The sequence below is a fragment of the Mytilus edulis genome, chromosome 5, assembly GCF_963676685.1.
Source record: "Mytilus edulis chromosome 5, xbMytEdul2.2, whole genome shotgun sequence".
NCBI classification, from domain to species: Eukaryota; Metazoa; Mollusca; class Bivalvia; order Mytilida; family Mytilidae; genus Mytilus; species Mytilus edulis.
The window spans coordinates 84574633-84597780 of NC_092348.1; the positions used below are offsets into that span (position 1 = coordinate 84574633).

The following is a 23148-nucleotide window of genomic DNA, read 5'->3' on the forward strand; positions in this document are numbered from 1 at the left end:
ATATTTGACGTCACCATTTAAAAGTGATTGTAGCTTGACGTCAAAGGTGATTCGGAGTCGATCTAAGGTTATTCGGAGGCAATATACAGCTAAATACCAAAAGTGTAAATACGTTTATAGTTTATTAATCCATTAACAAGGTAATTATACAAAAACAAATTTAATACATGTACAGATCTAATGAATTTTAAAAATCCCACAAACAGAACATTTTCTGTCTGGCGACAAAGTCCAATGACATAAATCGTCTACACGTCTTTATTCCACATCTGTAACTGACATACTTTCCTGTGGAATCTTTTCCACGGCAGTATTTTAATCCACATGGATACCATCCTATACATATATGATAATGACATAAACATGCCTTTGATAAATCGTTGACGTCTTTACAATTATTATATTTGGCGGGGTAAGATGGTTTGATTGTTGACATCATGGCTGCCATGTCTTGTCCTAAAGCTGAAAAAATATAATCACATATTTTTCAATTACAGTTTGAATATGCCAGAACACCTGTAAATGCTTATGATTAAAGCAACCATTGTTATTATTTATCAAAGACTTTTGAATTTTCCAACCAATATGAAATTGGAAAAACTGGGTAGATGGCATGGGAAAAGAGACACTAATAACATTATGAGTAGCCTGGAAATGTGAAACCACTGGTAATGATGTGAAGGACACCCAGAAATCTGAATTATTTCCCCACTGAACCAACATGAAGAATCATTAGAGAGGATAACAAACTACAGCTACCTTTAGGGGAAAATGCGTACCTTTAGAGAAGAGAGACATATTGATTGACTTGGTGGTTTGATATGAAAGAAATTAAAGAGAAGCTACACCCAAAACTGGTCTCATAATTAAATAATAGGATTCATGCAGAAAAAAATATTTTTCAGCTACATGTATGAGACATAAAATTTGATATGGTTTACCCCCTTACCCACTAAACAAAGTAAGAACATTTGTGTTTTGAAATCTTCCTTTACAACATACTGGATGTTCAATTAAGACCACATTGACAACATTAAAAATATATATTTCATCAAACATTCCTGCTTGCTTAGCTTTATTTTCACTTTGTTCTGAAAAAGAGCAGCTATTTCCCATAAAGATTTCAAGTAAATTTTAACCTCTACTGGTAGACATTTTTTCTATCGGCACCAATGTTACAATACTGAGCACGGAACTGCGATGAAAATTGGATTTCGATTCATACAGTTGTTCCTTAAGATTAGTTTTTATTCTTCAAATTTCCACATTGAAACATTATATTTTAAATTTTTTATTTTATATAATATGCATGCCCAGTTATAAAAACCTTACTTATTGACAAATAGCTCCTCTTGTATAAATTCAGAGGATAGATCTATATAAATGGAGACATTCGCTCGTGTATGTAACAATGTTTTAGATTTTAACAAGAGAAATTTATGTATTACTGAAAAACGATTACACCAGGGTTTTCGATATCACAAACTAGTCAAAACATTTACTAAATTTTATCATCGGTATAAGGACATCATTCGTAAATATAGCTCAACATGGAGACTTCTTATACGTTCAGGTATTTCACATCCAATTTTTTATGGAAATATTCTTTATAAAGCACAAAGGTGTCAGTATTTATTCAAAAACCAGTTGTTGGCATGACACGGGTTATGTTCTTCTCATATATGCTATGATGGTATGATACTAAACCCCTAACAGGAAGGATTGTATCTGATGTTCATATGATGAAATCATAATCTTTCAGTCAGTTTAATTGAAGTCTGGAGCTGGCATGTCAGTTAACTGCTAGTAGTCTGTTGTTATTTATGTATTATTGTCATTTTGTTTATTTTCTTTGGTTACCGTTGATCTTCTGACATCAGACTCGGACTTCTCTTGAATTGAATTTTAATGTGCGTATTGTTATGCATTTACTTTTCTACATTGGCTAGAGGTATAGGGGGAGGGTTGAGATCTCACAAACATGTTTAACCCCGCCGCATTTTTGCGCCTGTCCCAAGTCAGGAGCCTCTGGCCTTTGTTAGTCTTGTATTATTTTAATTTTAGTTTCTTGTGTACAATTTGGAAATTAGTATGGCGTTCATTATCACTGAACTAGTATATATTTGTTTAGGGGCCAGTTGAAGGACGCCTCCGGGTGCGGGAATTTCTCGCTACATTGAAGACCTGTTGGTGACCTTCTGCTGTTGTTTTTTTTCTATGGTCGGGTTGTTGTCTCTTTGGCACATTCCCCATTTCCATTCTCAATTTTATTATTTACTGTTAACACAACTGCTATTAACATACTCACATTTTGACCATATTTTAATATCTATTTCTTTGGTAAATACTGTGTCTCTTGCATCACGACAGAAGTTAAAAATCTTTGGTGATATAATGTTGGATTTTTCAAGTATTAAATTAGCATCCATCAGATGGCTCTCTGGAGTTTTCTCTTCCTCAGGGGTTCGGATAGCTGATGGATTTTTCTAGAGAAATTAAAAGATGTAAAATATTACTTTGTCCAAAGGACCTGATGGTTTAATGATTCTTATACATCAAATTTAAAGTAAATAAAATAAGTCTTATTCTAACTTTGAAGATCTAATATTAGATGTTGAGGTGTTGCCATATTTCCAGATATTTATTGATTGGTTGATTGGTGTTTAAGGTCTCTGACAACACTATTTCATATTTTGAAGCAGTTCTTATTGGTGGATGAAGCCAGTTCAGAATTTTAAACATGCATTTTAATTTATCAATATTTTTTTTTGAGATTTCTCCTTTCTCATATTATATTAAAAAGTTTCTTTTCATTCCATACAAATTGTCATCATTTACATGTATCAATCATACAGCATGTATTAGTGGGGTTTTTCAGTTGGCTCACCATAGACTCATAATTATAAAGTTTTGTATATTAGGCCACACCAATTTGATTCCTTGTTCGACGGACCCGCCCGCACCTATTTTTTTCAAAACAGATTTTTTTTATTTTTTTTATATTCCCGCTTCCCGCATCCAGAAATGTAATCATGTCCATTTCCCGTACCGTTTTTTTTTGTAAATATTATAAAAAGAACAAAAAATCGGTTACTTTCCCCCTTACTTATATTCCCTATTAAAAAATGTTCGTTTTTAGAATAAAGTACAAAGAACTTCTGAAGGATTTGCCTCCAACTGAAATTATATTGTATGCTGGCGAAACAAAACTATCCATAGCCGCTGCATGTTTATGCACCTGTCCTGATTGATTCAGGGGCCTGTCGTTCAGCAGTTATCGTTTGTTGATGTTGTTCATTGGTATTTTCCCGTTTGGATATACATGATATATAAATTAGATCGTTGGTTTTCCTCTTCGAATTGTGTACGCTAATAATTTTGGGGTCCTTTATAGCCTGCTGTTTGGTCTGTACCAAAGCCCTGTGTAAAAGGCCGTACTTTGACCTGTGTTTGTTACTATCAGGTTGAGAACAACCCTCCCTCAGACAAGGGGTCATTTTACTGATGTAGAAAAGAAAAATAGAAATACCAAGGATTTGTATAGTTCTTCTATACAAAACCTTTGAAAACTTAGAATTTTGTACTCAAAAAGAGGAGAGTTACATCATATTTTAAACAACTTTTTCTAAAAAAAGGGGTCCACTTATTTTGAATAATATTAAACTGTTAAAGTAAATGTGTTAACATGGTTAAAGTCCAGGAATATTACAAAATTCTTGGACATGTTTTGACCATTTAATACCAGATAGATATATAGTTCTTTGAGAAAATATGTGCCTTTTGTACAAACAAATATATTATAACTTATATTGATCCCTCATAAAACATGTAAAAGGGATAATTATAACATAAAGGGGTTGTCTCCAAACTGATTATGACTTGGAAGGAGAATTGTCTCATTGTCAGTCACACATACATAACCCAGATTTAATTATTTCTTGGTGAACAGGGAAAAAATACTTCAGAAATTAAAGAAATGTCAAAGTACAAGTGATAAATCAAGCTTTAATATTGTCAAAACCTATTATTTTATGTTTACAAAAAAAAATCATAATCGCTCGCCTTTACTTTTCAAGCTTCGCCTCAAAAATTTGCAAATTAAATATTTTTTTATTAAAATTTTCAAATCGCTCGCTCGCCCCAAATTTTGGAGTCCAAAAATCCGTAGAACAAGAAATTAAATTGGTGTGGCCTTACAGTGTTATTGCATGATTATTTGTGATTAATACATGTATCTCCAGTAGATTTTTATATTCCACAAACTTGCAAGTGCAAATACATATTATGCATGGGATAATGTTCACTAATATTCATGCAATAATGTTAAAGTTGTTTTTAACTATTTTGAATTTGGTGTTAATGATACATGTATTGCTATATATATATATATATATATATATATATATATATATATATATAGTAGTTTTCAATTTAGACTCGTTTATATATAAATAAATATATTTACACCTTTTTCCCACTAAGTATTGTGTGTTGATCTCCTTTACTTTTTGTGTCTTACAGGATATGCTATTGCTACGATATCTAATTGATCATGTTGAGGTACATATAAACTCCAAATCTATTTTTATTTATACATCCTCATTGAAATAACAAAATGAAGTAAATACCTGTCTTAATTTTGACATAGCATCAGATGAAATAAACTCATTTTTTGTAAACCTGGAAACAAAACACAGAGCTTGTGGTTTACTCTGACCAAATCCCTGTTCTTCTTCCCATGGGATATAGGTTTTAAAAATCTGTGTTTCCTGTTAACAGAAAAATAATTAACCAATTATAGAATGTTGTGTCAATAGATTGAACACTTATACAATTACATTTATTGATGACATTGCTTACTACATTATGAATTTATGGTTTGCCACAACGATAACAAAAATATATTATTATATAATAGAGTTTTTACAGGTGAAAATCCATGGAAATTTTACTAATAATTTCCAAAGTCAGGTAAGCGGTTGTCTGTCATGTCTGTTGTTGTTTTTTTTTTGTTTTTTTTTTTTTATCTTAATCATGTTTTTGTCACTTGTGTTATTTGATGTTGAAACATGTAGCAGATCTTTGAAAGAGTCCATAGATTTAATCACAACTTTTTTTTAGAATCAGGGCAATTAAATAGATTGACTTGATGTACATGTAAATAGAAGACACCATCTGTTTATTCTTGAAGACCGAATGTTGACCTAAATTTGTTAAAGATATTGTATCTTTAAGGTGTCTTTGGGTGGCTGTCTAATGTTATTGCTCACATTTTAGACTTAGTCTGACTTAAAGCTCTATAAGAAGAAATATTACTATCTTCTTTCATACATTTGATGGACTGTGAAATGCAGATCATGAGTTTGGAAATTTATATTGGAGTTTAGACCTCAGATCAGATTTATTTTGTTGTAAATGTAAAAGTCTGATGTCTGAATTGTCTATTTTATGTACTTTTTCTTCAATCTTCTATCCAATTCATCTATCAATGCAGTCTGCACCAAAAACTTTTTCAACTACCTAGTCCGAAGACATATATTCTGACATTTTTCTTATTCATCCAAACAAAATTCTGCAAAAAACTTACTAGTCCAAATGAAATTTTAATGGTCTGGGGCATCGGACTAGTGTCTAACCGTGCAGACTGTGTTTTCAGTACTAATGTAGTCTGTCTATTCTGTTTCTGGTTTTGTATTGGAATGTTGATAATTTGATTGCTTGTGTAAATAAAGTACTATGATTTAACCTTTCCTTTCCAATTGTGAAGAAAGAGAAAATTAAAGCATAGTGTTTTATTCATTTCTCTATCTTTTTATTTGTATTCAATGCCATTGGCATTGATAAATAAGAAAGAAATATACTATACATTTATATGGGGATGAAGTCCCCTATTACAGTAGAAAATTCAATAAAAAAAAAATCGGGAAAATTTCAAAAATTTTTCATTACTAATGAACTCAAAATCGTTCAATTTTTTTTTTGTCGAGTTTTTGAATTTCCGGATCTGCGCAGAAATCTACTTCCGTTTCTGGTCTTATTTACATGAGACTTTGAATAAAATGTATATTTATCAGTCTAAGAAAGGAACTAATACTAATTCATTTAAAAAAAAATGTTTGTTATTAAAAAAACGTTACCTGATGACAGCGTTTCATTGTTTACATTCAATATGATGTCATAACTTAAATAACGTCACAACTAAAATCCCTAACAACAGAACCAAAATCGGAAACGTTACGGCATTTACGTTTCTCTTTTTAACATTGTTGATTTTAAAAAAAAATCATAGACTTCGTCCCCATTCACAGGTAATGCCTGCCTCATATTAATATGATTAATCATGTTGTTTAAATAGAACAAAAATTAACAAACATCAACAATAGTTACAATGTAGGCACAGATTTTAAGCTATAATAAAGTCATTTTACTGGAAAACTCAAGTTATCATTGCTTCAAACACTGTAAAATATATTATCTGAAGCACTGTCTATATTACATGTACATTGACAAATGTTATTTAATAATAGAGACATTTATATATTTAGTTTTTTAAAAAGAAGATGTGGTATGATTGCCAATGAGACAACTATCCACAAGAGACCAAAATGACACAGACATTAACAACTATATGTCACCGTACAGCCTTCAACAATGAGCAAAGCCCATACCGCATAGTCAGCTATAAAAGGACCCGATAAGACAATGTAAAACAATTCAAACAAGAAAACTAACGGCCTTATTTATGTAAAAAAATGAACAAATAAAACAAATACAATGTACATGTATGTAACACATAAACAAATGACAACCACTGAATTACAGGCTCCTGACTTGGGACAGGCACATACATAAATAATGTGGCAGGGTTAAACATGTTAGCTGGATCCCAACCCTCCCCCTAACCTGGGACAGTGGTATTTGTAACAGTACAACATAAGAACGAACTATAAAAATCAGTTGAAAACTCATCAGATGGACAAAAATACAAGTGGACGTGGCCCGGTACTTATACATCCCGACACAAAAAGACACAATGAACAGATCTGAGAGTACTCGCAGTTATCTGACAGCTAGTTCAAAGCCACTAACAACTAATAAAAAAAAATCATGCATCTAAGACTTAGTGCTCATTATTATTCACTGAAGTTCCCATACTTTGGAACAACTGCAGTTATTGGAAATAACATTCTGTATATCTGGACACCTAGATTAAGATGTTCCTGCAACATACATTTGTATTGGTTGTACTGTAGATGTTAGATATAGATTAAGATGTTCCTGTAACATACATTTGTACTGGTTGTACTGTAGATGTTAGATATATAACCTGGTCATGCTGGTTCCACAGATTGGATTATTTTTGAATTATAAATTATTAATATTTCAAATTTCCATATACCTAAAGTATGCAATATCATATTACATAATTTATTACTATTAGGATTAAATTAGTAAGTATAAGTGTTTGATATGAATAATACATATATCAAATTCATTCACTTATTTTTAAACACGGAAATAGGTATACTGAAAAGTGGTATTTCTTTTTTTTCTTTTTTTTTTTTTTACTTCAATAAAAAGTAAAAACCACCATGAAATTTTCAATCAGTATTGACAAAATGAGGAGTATTGTCCAGGCATTATTAACTGCCCAACCTGGATTTTTCCCTATGAGGCTATGTTTATTCCAATTTTTGTACAATAAATTAAGAGATGTCAAAGAACTTTAGATGTGTCGTTTATGTTGCAAACGGACCCTGAGTAAGAACCTGTGGGGAAGATACGTGAAAGGGGACACAAGAGAATGGAGGAGAACAGGATTTGAGACTAACGGACTGGGACATCCAGGAACATCTCATAACTTTAGAAAGCATATCAATTGTGAATGCTTGCTTCATGTTCTGTCTATGTCCATTTGAAGTGCATGTAGTGTACTAACTTAATATATCCAGGGATCTCCATGGATGAAAATTGAACGATGGAGGAACTTTCACCATTACAAACCGTGTCTACGCTGTACAGTGTAGCGCGATCGGAAGTATTTTATCCCTCCATACAAGGAATGGTGAACATGCTAATTCATTGCTTATTTAAATTATATTTATTTGAATTTTCATTATAGAATAAGAAGTATCAATATTTTCATTTATTGCCATTTGTAACCATTCAAATGCCAAGTCTTCATGGTCCCCCCCCCCCCCCCCCCCCCCCCCCCCCTTAGTTGAGAATGACCAAAAGCTGTCATGAAGGTCCCCATGTAGATTTCTTGTATTTTTGGTAATTGTTATGGGGGTTAAAAATCATATGATGTGGAGCTTATTTTTCATGGACACTGTCAAATTCAGAACCCATTACTGGTATGGCTGATTTGCAGCACCAACGAAACGATTCATACGGGTTATGTAAAAGGTTAAAGAGATTTGTAAAGCAAACGTTGACAAATGAAAAGGTTTTTAATGACTTTATCTGGCAAATTGATGCTGTGCAACATGCATTTTCGAGTCTGAATAGAAACCGGAAATGCGGATGTATCAATTTGATTGTAATATACAAAATGAATTCTGAATTACGATACGATATTTCTTTACAGGAAATATTTAAGTTTTTACTTTTAAACTTTTAAAGTAATTCTAAATTATCGTTACAGCAGTACTCGAGTTATTTGCGATGAAATAATATTTACTGTTTTGCGTCTTATTTTGTACTTCTTAAAAAAGGGGGATACTGATTGCGTAAAGCAAAATAAAGCACGTGTTCGACTTGTTAAACTGTTTTCTTTGTAACTGGATTATTAATTTATTTATTTAATCTAAATTATCATAATTATTTGCTGAAACTTAGTTGATTAATTCGACATATGGATTGTCCATCCTCAGATGGTATTCTCCTGTCTGGTTTGTTGATCTACCTGTACAAGCTCAGGTACAAGTGTTTAGCGATCTTAATCCAGATATCCCTCAGGCGTTAGAACTGTATTGGATTATAACATAAAAAGCCTAAGGGTTATGCAATTACATGCATTTGATTATAATTGATAAAAAAAATGGCGTCGGGCTTAAAAAAATGATGAATTTTGAACGATGGCGGAAGACAATTTAACGATGGCGCGAGTCATTTGTCGATGACGCAAGACATTTGAACGATGGCGGGGCGCCATCGTTAAACAGGCCATGGAGATCCCTGATATCAGAAAGATCTGTTTTCAAATATAAACTAACTGTTTTAAAGTCTATAAATTGTGTAACATGTGTCCCATCTTTGTTCAGAAACTGCAGCTGAACTATATCTGAGGTGGTATTGCCAAGGAAACTTTCGACTGTAACATCGCCTCCTCCATCTTTTACATTAACCACAAGTTGACAAGAGCACAGTGATAACAAGAACAGTGTAAGTATATATGCCTGCTTCAATTCACTTAAACTTTTTGCCATTTTCCCATCATTTCATGGTGTACATTTCTCTCCATCAATGTCAAATAAAGGCTTGAATTGTGAACTATGATATTCGGAATACAAACATACATAGGATCTAGTTTTATTTATTGAGAACGACCTTGACAGTGTACAAAATTGTAAAATTAATATAAATCGGAAGAATGCGTCGCAAAAACACATTTTGCATAAGAACTTCGTTGTTCGATTATTATCATATGATGGGGATTTTAAACGACCTTGACCGGACTGTAAAAATATATATATCGAAAAAAAAACACGTCGAAATTACACATTTTGCATAATATTATTTAGAAATTGGTTTTCATTCTATAGGGTAAGTTGTTATCTGTATTTTAGTAGGCAGTCAGTGGCTATTTTGCCAGCATCGGTTTAATAGCGAATTTGCTATTTTGCCCGGCACTAATCATGCAAAATATCTTAATTAAGGGACGGTGCAATATTTATCAAGCAGGGGGGACCGGTGCAAATCGCAAAACCTGTTTGGAAAAAAGTATTGTCCCATGCTGATGTGATAGGAAAAAAAGTTATGTCCCATGACCTCTATTCATTAAAAAAGTATGTGTCCCATGAATATCATGAATATATTGAGTGAATAAAAACACAATCTGTACCTTAAATAACGTAAAGCAACAATATTTATTGTGATATAAATGTTTTTGACAATCAAATTTTAACATTCTCGACTAGTCTTGACCTTCAAATTTAGTTTTGACTGGTGTAAATCAGCCCATCTAACTAAATTAAATATTGATCTTACAAAATTCAAGCTTATTAGGTAGTTTGATTTATTGCTGTGAAATGAAAAAATTTAATTTTACAATATAGATAAAAAAAAAATTATTTATATACAGTCAGAGCTCAGACATAAATAAGTCTGAATCTGCTTTTGACTCATAGAAGTCTAAATTTGTAAGTTTTAGGATTTGTCTCCCTTTAATGTAAGACAAAAAAACGACTTGAATAAGTCCAATATTGTTAAGCAAGAAATAATTGACCAGAATCAAAAAGTTGCAAATGTCGACTCCTACAAGTCGATGAGTGATCAAAATTGGTTAACTTCAAGACCCACGCATATCTATAAGGAGGTCATGCATCTAAATCAGATAATGACAACATTGAAAGCCAATGCTTTGTGTTCTAAAGAAAAATATGAATGAGAGTCTAAAAAATCGGAGATAATGTTAATTAACCTTACAATGCAACCACCTGGAATCACACTTAATGAGGTAAAACATCTGTGTTTAGTAAGGATGTTCAATTAGATAATTAAATATAGATAGCTCAAGTCCTTGTGAACTCTCATACAGGTTTTTGCTATCATAGGTGGTGTAGTTTGGCCACAAAGTAACATTAAGTTTTTTCACCAACATAAATAGACCTAAACAAGTCTGTCATTTTCTGACTTAGATAAGTCTAAAATTGAAACTGCATTTTAGAATAAATACATGTTTCGACTTATTTAAGTCAAAAACAAAAATCGACTTGTTTATGTCTGAGCTCTGACTGATATATAAATTCAGATAGGCATCTTTAATTTTTTTTATAACTTTTTCAAATCAACTTGGATTTTCATCAAACTATGCAGCTATCTTAGATATATATTAAGCTTACTGAATCCCATGTCATTTAGTTTTTTGTTGTATTGCTGTAAAATTTTAGAATTAAAGTAATCTTGGTAAACAAAAGTTAGGATTTGCAATTAAGATAGGCATCTTTAATTTTTTTAATAACTTTTTCAAATCAACTTTGATTTGCATCAAAATATGCAGCTATCTTAGAGATATATTAAGCTTACTGAATCTTAGGTCATTTTGTTTTTTGTTGTATTGCTGTCAAATTTAAGAATTAGATAAATCTAGGTCAAAAAAGCTAGAATTTGCAGTTCGAACAAAATAGAGATAGTACACTTTACAATTTAATTGTTAAATTTGACAGCAATACAACAAAAAACAAAAATGACCTGAGATTCAGTAAGCTTAATATATATCAAAGATAGCTGCATAGTTTGATGAAAATCCAAGTTGATTTGAAAAAGTTATTAAAATAATTAAAGTGTACTATCTCTATTTTGTTCGAAATGCAAATTCTAGCTTTTTTGACCTAGATTAATTTAATTCTTGAATTTGACAGACATACAACAAAAAACAAAATGACCTGGGATTCAGTAAGCTTAATATATATCTAAGATAGCTGCTTAGTTTGATGATAATCCAAGTTGATTTGAAAAAGTTATTAAAAAAATTAAAGTGTACTATCTCTATTTTGTTCGAACTGCAAATTCAACCTTTTTTGACCTATCTGAATTTAATTGTTAAATTTGACAGCAATACAACAAAAAACAAAATGACCTGGGATTCAGTAAGCTTAATATATATCTAAGATAGCTGCATAGTTTGATGAAAATCCAAGTTGATTTGAAAAAGTTATAAAAAAAATTAAAGATGCCTATCTGAATTTATATAATAATTTTTATTTTTACCTATTGTAAAATTAAATTCTTTCATTTCACAGCAATAAATCAAACTACCTAATAAGCTTGAATTTTGTAAGATCAATATTTGATTTAGTTAGATGGGCTGATTTACACCAGTCAAAACTAAAATTGTTAATCATATTCTGTTTCTGTTTGAATGTTTCTTGTGTGTATTTTTGGACTAATTAAAATAAAATGTTTACTACTTAAGCATTTGAAAAAAGTGTATGTCCCATGCATAAAGATACCGGTAATGAAAAATCATCAGGACCCACTTCTTTGCACGTTGAAAAAAGTACATGTCCCCTTACCATTTGCACCGGTCCCCCCTGCTTGATAAATAATGCACCGTCCCTAATTTAAGCCGGCAAAATAGTCTTTTTAAAAAAAAATTATTAGAGAATAAGAATTTTATTAGTTTAAACTGAGACTCGGGTTAACTTTAAAATCCAAACATTAGGACAAAACTGGCTATTTGATCAAATGTCATTTTAGTAAGTAAACCTGTGGGTCTGCTTTCAATGCATTTTAAGTGGAAGTTTTACCACAATTTTTTTTTGAATTTTATTTTCATTTTTTATCACTAGGCTAATATTCAAGCGTCTGCATGCATGTGTTACTGTAGATCAACATTGTAAAGAAATTACTTATTGCGAACCCTATCATAGTTTTCCATAGATTCACCTGCAAGTTACCTGTCCATTTAAACTTTTGTAAGTTCTATTGTCCCATTGAACAAATACAACAGGTAATGTTTTCTGTATAGTTTATTTGATGGGACCTTTAAATTACTTCCAAGAGAAATCTATCACTCATTGATTAATTTACCTGAGTAAAAAAAATCTTCCAAATAAATTAAAATACACTTGTAATTGTTCAATATACCCTGGTTGTTGTTTTTTATTTTTCATTCAAAACTGAGGTTTTGTTATGTTTTCATGAAAGGATGACAATAGTGTATTTATTAGGACAGAAATCAATATAATAGATGCCCAAGGTGTATGAATGTGTTTTTTTTGTGTTTATTTTTCAAATTCTGTAACTTATTCTCATAAATAGTTATTCATCTCAACTTATTCCTTTTATGCTGATTTCTCAGCTATGTATCTGAATAGATTAATAATTTTCTTGCTGTTTTTATGTAAGGGAAGACCAAAAAGTAACATTTTTACAATGATTTAGTTGTACTCTTATTTTATAAAATCACTGTTATTTTACTTTTGACCATACAAGAGATGCAATATGTGATGCAGTTATAGATGGAATAACGCTTGAAAAATCTATGAACATTTTTAAACACTGTGGATATATTCATTAAAATGATCTCCCCTGGTTATTGTTGAGTCTGACTGTTCATGTATTATGTAGTTCTTTTGATTCATACAAAGTGCAAATTTTGCATTGGATACATAATTTACATATTACATCAATTTAGATAAAAAAAATATCTTAAGAATTACATGATTAATTTGATTAAAAAAACGCTTTAATTTTGCATCTTGAATAATTTTGAAATCTTGAAAATGACTTTGAAATTTATTTTGCAAACTAACCTAACTAAATAATAGCAATGCACACTTGGCTGAGATTCATTTTACTATCATAAATACTGAAGTATGAACAAACTAATCCCCACTTAGACAAGCTTACCCTCCTATAGGTTATAAGATAATTATACAAAAGTTTGATCAGAAATCAACTTTTAATTTTTGAATCAGTGTTTATATTGAAACTATTAAAAATGTATTATTGATATTGAATAAATACAATGCCACATGCAGTTTTGCAGGAGTTCTTATTTATTATTTGTACATGTATTTTTATCATTGACAGTTCAATTTTTTGTTCAGGTAAATTAATCAATGAGTGATAGATTTCTCTTGGAAGAAATTTAAAGGTCCCATCAAATTAACTATACAGAGAACAATACCTGTTGTATTTGTTCAATGGGACAATAGAACTTACAAAAGTTTAAATGGACAGGTAACTTGCAGGTGAATCTATGGAAAACTATGATAGGGTTCGCAATAACTTCATTTACAATAACTTCATTTACGCTGAGACTACTATAACTTATAGTAGTCTCAGATTTACGTGGCATGTCAGCAAGGATTTATATACATACAGAAATGTTGTATTGTCTTAAAAATATATGCAACAACATAGTGTATTGCTCAAAAGCAAAAAAAAAGGGGGACATTTTTTTTTTTTAATTTGGGAGGGGGGTCAATTTGCAACAGCATAGTGTTTTGCACAATAGGAAAAAAGAAGAGACTTATTTTCTGGACAATCACCTTTAAGTTTCAGGGAATGAATCCCTATGAAATTTAAACACAAGGTTTGATTTTGGTGAGGATTTTGGTGGTCATGGTCCCAACAGTGTGGGAATTAAGGGCCTAAAAATGGGTCCAAATAAGCATTTTCTAGTTATGGATCTTTCTGAAATTGTACTACACGGTTCCATACCAAAAAAGGAAGTTTGAGATTGATTTTGGGGGTTATCTAACTGTTATAGGAATAATGGGAAACAAACAATACTTTTTTATTACTTTGTATAAATTGCTTATTCTTGACCAATTTCAACGGGTTTTTATTAGCTCACCTGGCTCATCATTAGCTCATCATTTTATATATAAAAATAGAACATAGGGGTAAAATGCAGTTTTTGGCTTATAACTGAGAAACCAAAGCATTTAGAGCAAATCTGACACAGGGTAAAATTGTTTATCAGGTCAAGATCTATCTGCCCTGAAATTTTCAGATAAATCGGATGACCCGTTGTTGGGTTTCTGCCCCTGAATTTGTAATTTTAAGGAAATCTTGAATAATTTTTAGACAGAGATAAACTGTAAACAGCAATAATGTACAGCAAAGTAAGACCTAAAATTAAGTCAACATGACCAAAATGGTCAATTGACCCCCTAAGGAGTTATTGTCCTTTATAGTCAATTTTTAACAATTTCATAAAATTTGTAAATTTTTACTAACATTTTCTACTGAAACTACTGAGCCAAGTTCATTATAGACGGAGATAATTGTAAGCAGCAAGAATGTTCAGTAAAGTAAGATGTACAAACACATCACCATCACCAAAACACAATTTTGATATGAATCCATTTGCTTCCTTTGTTTAATATTCACATAGGATAAAGGTGAGCGACACAGGCTCTTTAGAGACTCTAGTTCTAAAATTCTTGAGATTCTTTTATATACTGGACCTAACCAATGTATTAAGTTTGTTGAATTTGGGCCCCTGTCTTTGAATTGGTCCACATTCAGGTCCAAAGGGTTCAAAATTAAACTTTGTTTGATTTCTTCAAAAATTAAATTAGTGGGGTTCTAACATATATATCCCGAATTTACATGTACAAATGTAACTGTGTATTAAGATTTTGAATTTTTGGTCCCTTTTTCACAGTGTTTCACATTAAGGAAATTAAGATTTTCAAATCTATACCAGTATTTTACAATTGACTTTACAATATCATAATGTAAGGGGAAACGTCCCAGTTCTGATAATACAGCAAAATTGACACTCCTTTTGTGTACACCAAGTATAAATTTAGAAAATTTAAGATGGAGATTCTCACACTTAAGATTTTTTAAAATATTTTCAAGATTAAATAAGGAAGACTGTAATTTATTACAAGGGACATTATAACCTCCCCATACCTGTGAATTATATAACAGAATGGGTTTAAGGGTATGATCAAAAATATGAACACAAGATTTTATTCCAGGAGACAAATTGATAAAATCCTTTCTAAGTTTATAGTAGGCTTTAAGAGCCTTATTATAAAGTTCAGCTTTAGCTAGATGAAAACTTCCAGATGCAGTAAAGTGAACACCTAAATATTTGTAATGAGCAACACAGTCAATCAAGTTATTCTGCAGTCGAAAATTCTCCTGAATTTTCCTTCCAGCCTTATTAAAAATTATGACTTTAGTCTTTCTAATATTAACTTTCAGGCACCACTGGTGACCAGTCAGCACAATATTTTTCTAGCTGATCAAGTCTACTTTGAAGCCCTGTGGCTGATATTGACATAATCACAATATCATCCGCATACATCAAACAATTTAATTTCTCTGAGTGCAGGGAAACTGCATCCAGACAGGAGTCAAGATAAGATGGGAAGTCATTTATAAAAATTTTAAATAATGAAGGACTCAAGTTGTCTCCTTGTCTTACACCTAATTTAATGCTAAAAGGGTCAGTGAGAGAAACTCCAACTCTTACACATGCTTTACTATTATTATACATATATCTGATATAATATTATAAAATAAAGTACCAACTTTCATATTAATAAGCTTCAGTTTAAGACCTATATGAATTACACTGTCGAATGCTTTGCGAAAGTCTACAAAACAAGTATATAGTCTACCCTCTTTACTGTGACCATGGTGACAGTATTTGTCTATCAGTGTTTTCAAAATAAATATATGATCTCAGATCATTGATCTGAAGTTCTGGCATTTTTTGTAAAGCCAATCTGAGAATTATGAATTAAGTTGTTTTGGTACAAAAATTTGTCAAGTCTTGTATTCAAAATATTGTTAAAAAGTTTACCAATGGTACTAATAATTGTTATACCTCTATAGTTAGATGGATCACAAGGATCATCTGATTTGAACAAAAATTGAATGTATTTGCTGAATCTAACCATGTATTTAGATTTTTGATTTTTGTGCATTGTTATCATATTGGTCCACATTGAGCTTAAAAGGGTCCAAAATTATTGGGATTCTTTGATATGGTGATTCTTACCATGTATTTAGATTTTGGATATTGGACCATAATAGGTAAATGTCCAATTTAAATTTTTTATGTTCTTAAACCATATTCATTCTGTGTCAGAAACATATATGCTGTCTCAAACAATTAATCACAATCCAAATTCAGAGCTGTATCAAGCTTGAATGTTGTGTCGATACTTAACCACACTGCTCAGGGTTTGACCTCTGCGGTCCTATCAAGCTGCACCCTGGGGAGCATTTCATTGTATGAATATCTCCTGAAATTACAATAAGTTTTGTCCATTCATCAAAAATGCCCCCAATGATATGTGAATTCATATTATGTGTATTGTCAGATAAAAATTAAAGGTATTTCAGTTGTTCTTTAACTTTATTTGTAGGTAAGCTGATACATTTACTATTTTAATTTATTTCATTTCCTGCACATGCTGCAGTTGTGTTTAATTTGTTTTTTAATTCTTTATAGACAATGTCACAGAAAGACCAAGGAACACCATCTACAGGTGAATCATCCAAAGTAGGTATAGTTGTAATGAACAAAGTATTTGAAAAAAATAATTTATGTATACAGGGTAATTATCACCTTCTTCAGATGGACAGCTAGATCTGTTTGGGGGATTATTACATGACACATGATAGCTATATAGACTCATATAAAACAGATAATAAGAACATAGAAAAAGTATTGTCCACCTGACCATGCTGAATCAATGATAAACTACACTTAATCCTTATTGAATCCCCCCCTTTGAAACCTCAATGTTAGCACGAAAAAATTCATGACATCACTGGCTGTCAATTTTGAGGCCAATCATCCCTGAAAGATTATCACTGACTGACATTTTTTATGCCCCATTTATGGGCATTATGTTTTCTGGTCTGTGCGTCCGTCTGTGCGTCCCGCTTCAGGTTAAAGTTTTGGTTAAATTTGTTGGTCGAGGTAGTTTTTGATGAAGTTGTAGTCCAATCAACTTGAAACTTAGTACACATGTTCCCTATAATATGATCTTTCTAATTTAAATGTCAAATTAGAGATTTTACCCCATTTTCACTGTCAACTGAACATAGAAAATGATAGTGCGGATATCTGTGTTCTGGGGACATATTATTGTTTGTTTATAAATTAATCATATAGAGCTACCATAAAATAACAATATTGTTATAAAAAATAAAAAACATGTGCATCATACATACTTAGCTCTCTCATTCTCAGATTTCTTTATCTTTTAGCCAGGAATTTTGGGATCAATCATGAAAGAAGTGAAGCATGCAGGCAGAGAGGTAGAAAAAGGTCTGAATTGGGCTGGTAACCAGATTGACCATTCTGTCAAACAGTGTGAGACTGGAAAAATACTTGTAAGTAGACTGGTAACCAGATTTGACCAATACCATCCTGAGATATAAGCTAAACAAAAAAATTGAAAGAAAAATAATAAGACGAAAAAGAAACTTAAAATAACAATATGTCGCGGCCCCAAACTCAGGGTATAAAGAAACAAAGGAAAATCAATAAGTCTCTTGACATTGTCAGCGATAATCAATATAATTACATAGCAACATAATATTTCCCACAGAAAGTAACCAAAAGTTAGTATGCAATAAATTCCAATATTGCACTAGTGCAATAAATCTTCAAAATTCATGACGTCATCAATGACAAACTCTTAGTTTAAACCAAGTTTTACTTTCAAATATTATACTGCTATACAATAAAAGGGTTATTGCATGAATATTGGGGAATATTGTCCCTCGTAAAATATATATTGCACTCGCAAGCTTGTGCAATATAAAATTCTACTCGGGACAATATTCCCGAATATTCATGCAATAACCACATCAACACTTTTAAGTTAAAACTCCTCTGAGAAAATTGATGCACACTAAAAAAAAAACAATATTGTGTTTGATCATGTTGATATATAAATTTACATAAAAACATTGTTTATTTTTTCAGGAAACATTCCAGACTAATAATGTTGTACAGCTAGTATCCCGTGCCAGCGGACACTCACTACAGATTGTGCAGTCGTCAGAAACTAAAAAACCAGTCCTTGATGGATGTGGTAAAGAGGGACCTCAGGCTTCTAACAGTAGGTATTATGAGCCAGCTGACCCTCACTATAACCTGCAGTGGTGTATCCCGGGGTAGGGTCCGCGTTTCAACCCCCCCCCCCCCCCCCCTTTTATTTATAATCAATGCATTTGAATAGGGACATATGGAAAATGTCTGGTTTCGCCCCTAAGCTATGATATCACTAATTAATACAACAGTCAGTGAGTCTATGCTAGTGAATATTGCAGACTAAGTCAAATTTCTATCAAAATCTGTCGCCAAATGAGAACAAAGCTTAACAATAGATAAAGAATCCAAATTTATTCGTTGTGGTTATTCCAATACAAGACTTGAAAAGCCTTGAATATTACTCTTGTTTCAAGTGGTTGATCATATAAAAAGGAAGATGTGGTATGATTGCCCATAAAGGTCACAGTACTGCCTCCAACATTGAGCAAAACACATACCCCATAGTCATGTTGATTTTAATGTACATGCATCTAAAAGTTTTCAACTTTTTTTTAGCTTTATGGACTGTTGTAAATGAGGGCAAAAACCAAGTTCGTCTCCATAACAACAATAACTACATTGCTATCGTCAACGGTATAACACAGCTAGTAAACATGGTGAGTTTAGTTTTACATAGTCACAATAGTTGTTTCCTTTTAATTTTGATGAAGTTTAATAATAAAATTAAGGTGGTCACTGTCTCTAAAGGAGTAGGTCCGGTAAGGGCCGATTTTGGCCCCAAATTTTAGTTTCATCTAACGAGATATTTAGGACACTTTTTAAACACTTAAGTGTCTATTTCAATTGATTCGATTAGTTTATGTTAAAGATTTTAACTGATTCAGTCATAAAAAACGCTCCAATTGAAGCTAAAATATGAAAAATCTATCAAATATGCCAAAAAACGTCACTTTTCAGATGGTTTTCGTCAAAAATGAAAGTGGCTGCATCCGTGTTCATCCTCAACCTTTATATATGTTATGCATTATCATCAAATACAACTTACATTTCAATATTATGAATGAACACGAATGCGGCCACTTTCATTTAAGACGGAAACCGTCTAAAATTTAACTAAAATGCTATAATTGTGAAGATTTCAGTAATTTAGCATGACTTAATGATGCTAGTACACGATATATGTGCATTGTATTGTCAAAAACAGCACATATTTATGTAGCAGAAGCATTCTACTTTCTAAAAAATAGCTAAAAGATTACATTTTCACAATTTTGCTAAACTGCTTAATTTTGGGGCCAAAAAGGGGTCTTACTGAACCTACTCCTTTAGAACTATTTGTTCATATCATAATTATTTTTTTTTATGCAAAAATCAAGAAAGTGTGACACAGGACCACACTTTCTTGATTTTTACATAAAAAAAACTCTCATTACAGTGTATAAGCTGGTGGCATTTAGAAGGGATTTCTGTATGAGACAGCCTAAAAATCAGTGAAACTAGAAGTAAAATAATGACATGCTATTACCTTTATTTAATATACTGGTCGGTTATATTTTTGTTGTGAAATTGGAATTTGCATAGAGAGTAAAATTTATGCATGAATTAAAGCAAAATACAGTAATTCAACAACACACTGACATTAAATTACCGAAACCATTAGAAATAAAACCCACTGGTGACATTAAAACATTTATGTATATATCCATGATAAAAAAAATATTTTACACATTTATATAAATTATTTTATGAAAATAAGTTAGAAAGTAAAAGAATCTGCAATATGAATATAATTATCTTTAAACAGCCACCAGGTACAATGCATGGAGAAGAAACAAAAATCCAGTTACATCAGAGTGATCAGTTTGTAACTATGGAATCATGTAAAACTGTGGCACAGTATGTTGGTGTATTAGACGATGGACAACTGAAGTCTGCATTGGCTACACACAGAAATGACACTCATGCTATGTTTGGTGTTAGACTCATAGTAAGTAGTGTAGAAACTAACTTTTGTGGGGTTAAAATTTCGTGGTTTTGTCTTTATACATTAGAAGATTTGAAGGAGATTTGATTTCGTGGTTTTCAGTAAAAGGAAGTGATATTATAAGAAGGTTATATTTTCGTTGGGATTTTAATTTCCTGGATATATTCTTTTCACAAAATAAAAATGATCATATCCTAAAACAAATTTCTTTTGACAGTATTATAAATAAATAGCTACAGCAGTGTTAGATATTAATTGAAATATTAACATTTTCTATAAAAGTTAAACATATTGAGAAAAAATACAATTAATGTGACAAAATTCTACACTTAATTTATTTTGTGCATTCATACCATAATTTAAAATTATATTTATCAGGAACATATAAATATTTAAACCCACCAGGAGCATTATGTCCAAAAAATAACTAAATCCATATATGGTCTTATATTTAATCAATAATATGATGTTTTCTAATTGTAGTCTACACCCTATGACGGAGCACCTGGTAAACAGTAAAGGTCCAGTTATCTGATATATACAAATTTCATGTTCTTGTTTTTAAGTACATACACTTTGATGTTGGATGTTCATCTGGTTATATTTATTGATATTGGTTAATATTCGGGGCATTTAACCAGTTATACCTCAGTATTTGCCCAGTTAGTGCCATAGTTTATATGAGACTTTTCTTGTATAGCCTGATATTTACAAGATTTTAAAGTTATTTATGTAGACACACAAACAAACCAAATTATGTTATTATATTATGTTTAACTTTTCTAGAAATACTACTTCCATACAATTTTGGAGTAGGTTTTTGGAAACTTATTAATGTTTATGTATTGCAGATTATTGACCTGTTATATTTAGTACTTTATTTTTTACTATGCATTATATATGACAACTGACAGAAGTGTGAGATTTCATTAAGGGGTACATAATTATGATTATCAATTATTTTGATCAGATTTTTTGTTTAACATGTTTGATAATACAGTATAGTATAATTGTGCATGCATGTGCAATATTTTCTTGTCTTTTCTTCATGAATAAATTTTGATATTCATCTTTGATCAGATAAACTTATTTGTCTCCAATAATGAAAGTTGTCGAAGTGGGACATGCTATATCCTGCAGTCTCTTGTATTTTTTAGATTTCTGTAGTTACTGATAAAGGGACTTAATTTTCACAGTTAACTTTTAAAGCATCGTTTGGTAAACATTTTCTGGAGTTTTTACACTTTTACAATAGAAATCTTGAGAGAGTCTTCCCATTTGAAACTTTAAACCCTGTATTTCTGAACATTTTCTTTTAAAACAATATATGCAATTTAATAATGACATGTTTTTATATTATTTTATTACTTCAGTATAATTTACGTATTGTTTATTTGTTATCAGGGTGTTATTTTGTAATATTTTATCATTCAGATATAGTCTTTGTACTCTTTGCATCTAATAAAAAGCTTTTATTATTGTAATTCAACAGTTGTTTGTACTTCTTTACTCTAGCTCCCATTCAAAGCAAGGAATGAAACTTATAAGTTAAGCAATTTTAAAATAGCTTCATTCTATGAACAATAAACCATTTAACAGTAAATACAAGTATCGGGGGAGAAAACCAGTATGAGTAAATTAAGAAATTTCTGTACGTTTATTATTATGATGGTTGACCAATGGATTAAAAGTAGAGTTTAATTTCCATTATTTCAGGAAACACTAAATATTTGAAAGTTTACTAATTATAATTTTGCGGTCGTATATTGGTATGACGTTATCATTGGCGTTGTCGTCATCGTCCGAAGACACATTGGTTTTCGCACTATGACTTTAGTAAATAGTAATCTATGAAATTTAAACATGAGGTTTATGAACACAAAAGAAAGGTTGGGGTTAATTTTGGGAGTTTTGGTCCCAACAGTTTAGAAATTAGGGTCCCAAAGGGTCCAAAATTAAACTTTGTTTGATTTCATCAAAAATTGAATAATTGGGGTTCTTTGATATATGCTGAATATAACCATGTATTTAAATTATGGATATTGGACCATAATAGGTGAATGTCCAATTTAAATTTTTTAAGTTTAAGTTCTTAGACCACATTCATTCTGTGTCAGAAACCTATGTTGTGTCAACTATTAAATCACAATCCCAATTCAGAGCTGTATCAAGCTTGAATGTGGTGTCCATACTTGCCCCAACTGTTCGGGGTTCAAACTCTGTGGTCGTATAAAGCTGCACCCTGTGGAGCATCTGGTTTTTATATGCGATAAAATTGAGAATTGAAATGGAGAATTTGTCAAAGAGACAACAACCCAACCATAGAGCAGACAACAGGCAAAGCCCAGCAATGGGTCTTCAATGCAGCGAGAAACTCCTGCACCCAGAGGCGTCCTTCAACTGGCCCCTAAACAAATATGTAAACTAGTTCAGTGATAATTGACGTCATACT

At 31.4% G+C, this 23148-nt stretch overlaps 3 protein-coding genes across 3 annotated transcripts in view; 1 reads left to right on the forward strand and 2 right to left on the reverse strand.

The window, feature by feature from the left end:
* Positions 1-23148, reverse strand: part of LOC139525515 (large ribosomal subunit protein mL40-like) — a 146625-nt gene that overhangs the window by 77050 nt on the left and 46427 nt on the right. The gene's annotated exons all lie outside the window — the stretch shown is intronic.
* On the reverse strand, positions 47-9483 carry LOC139525510 (out at first protein-like). The gene is made up of 4 exons (XM_071320904.1): positions 9219-9483; positions 4629-4769; positions 2309-2486; positions 47-462 (listed from the first exon to the last, which is right to left on the reverse strand). Exons 1-4 carry the CDS (start codon positions 9429-9431, stop codon positions 188-190), a joined length of 807 nt encoding a protein of 268 aa, XP_071177005.1. The 5' UTR covers positions 9432-9483; the 3' UTR covers positions 47-187.
* On the forward strand, positions 9532-22185 carry LOC139525514 (uncharacterized). The gene is made up of 7 exons (XM_071320911.1): positions 9532-9768; positions 17156-17206; positions 17920-18045; positions 18644-18779; positions 19268-19368; positions 20517-20699; positions 21180-22185. The coding sequence occupies exons 2-7, from the start codon at positions 17159-17161 to the stop codon at positions 21213-21215; spliced, it is 630 nt and encodes a 209-aa protein (XP_071177012.1). The 5' UTR covers positions 9532-9768; positions 17156-17158; the 3' UTR covers positions 21216-22185.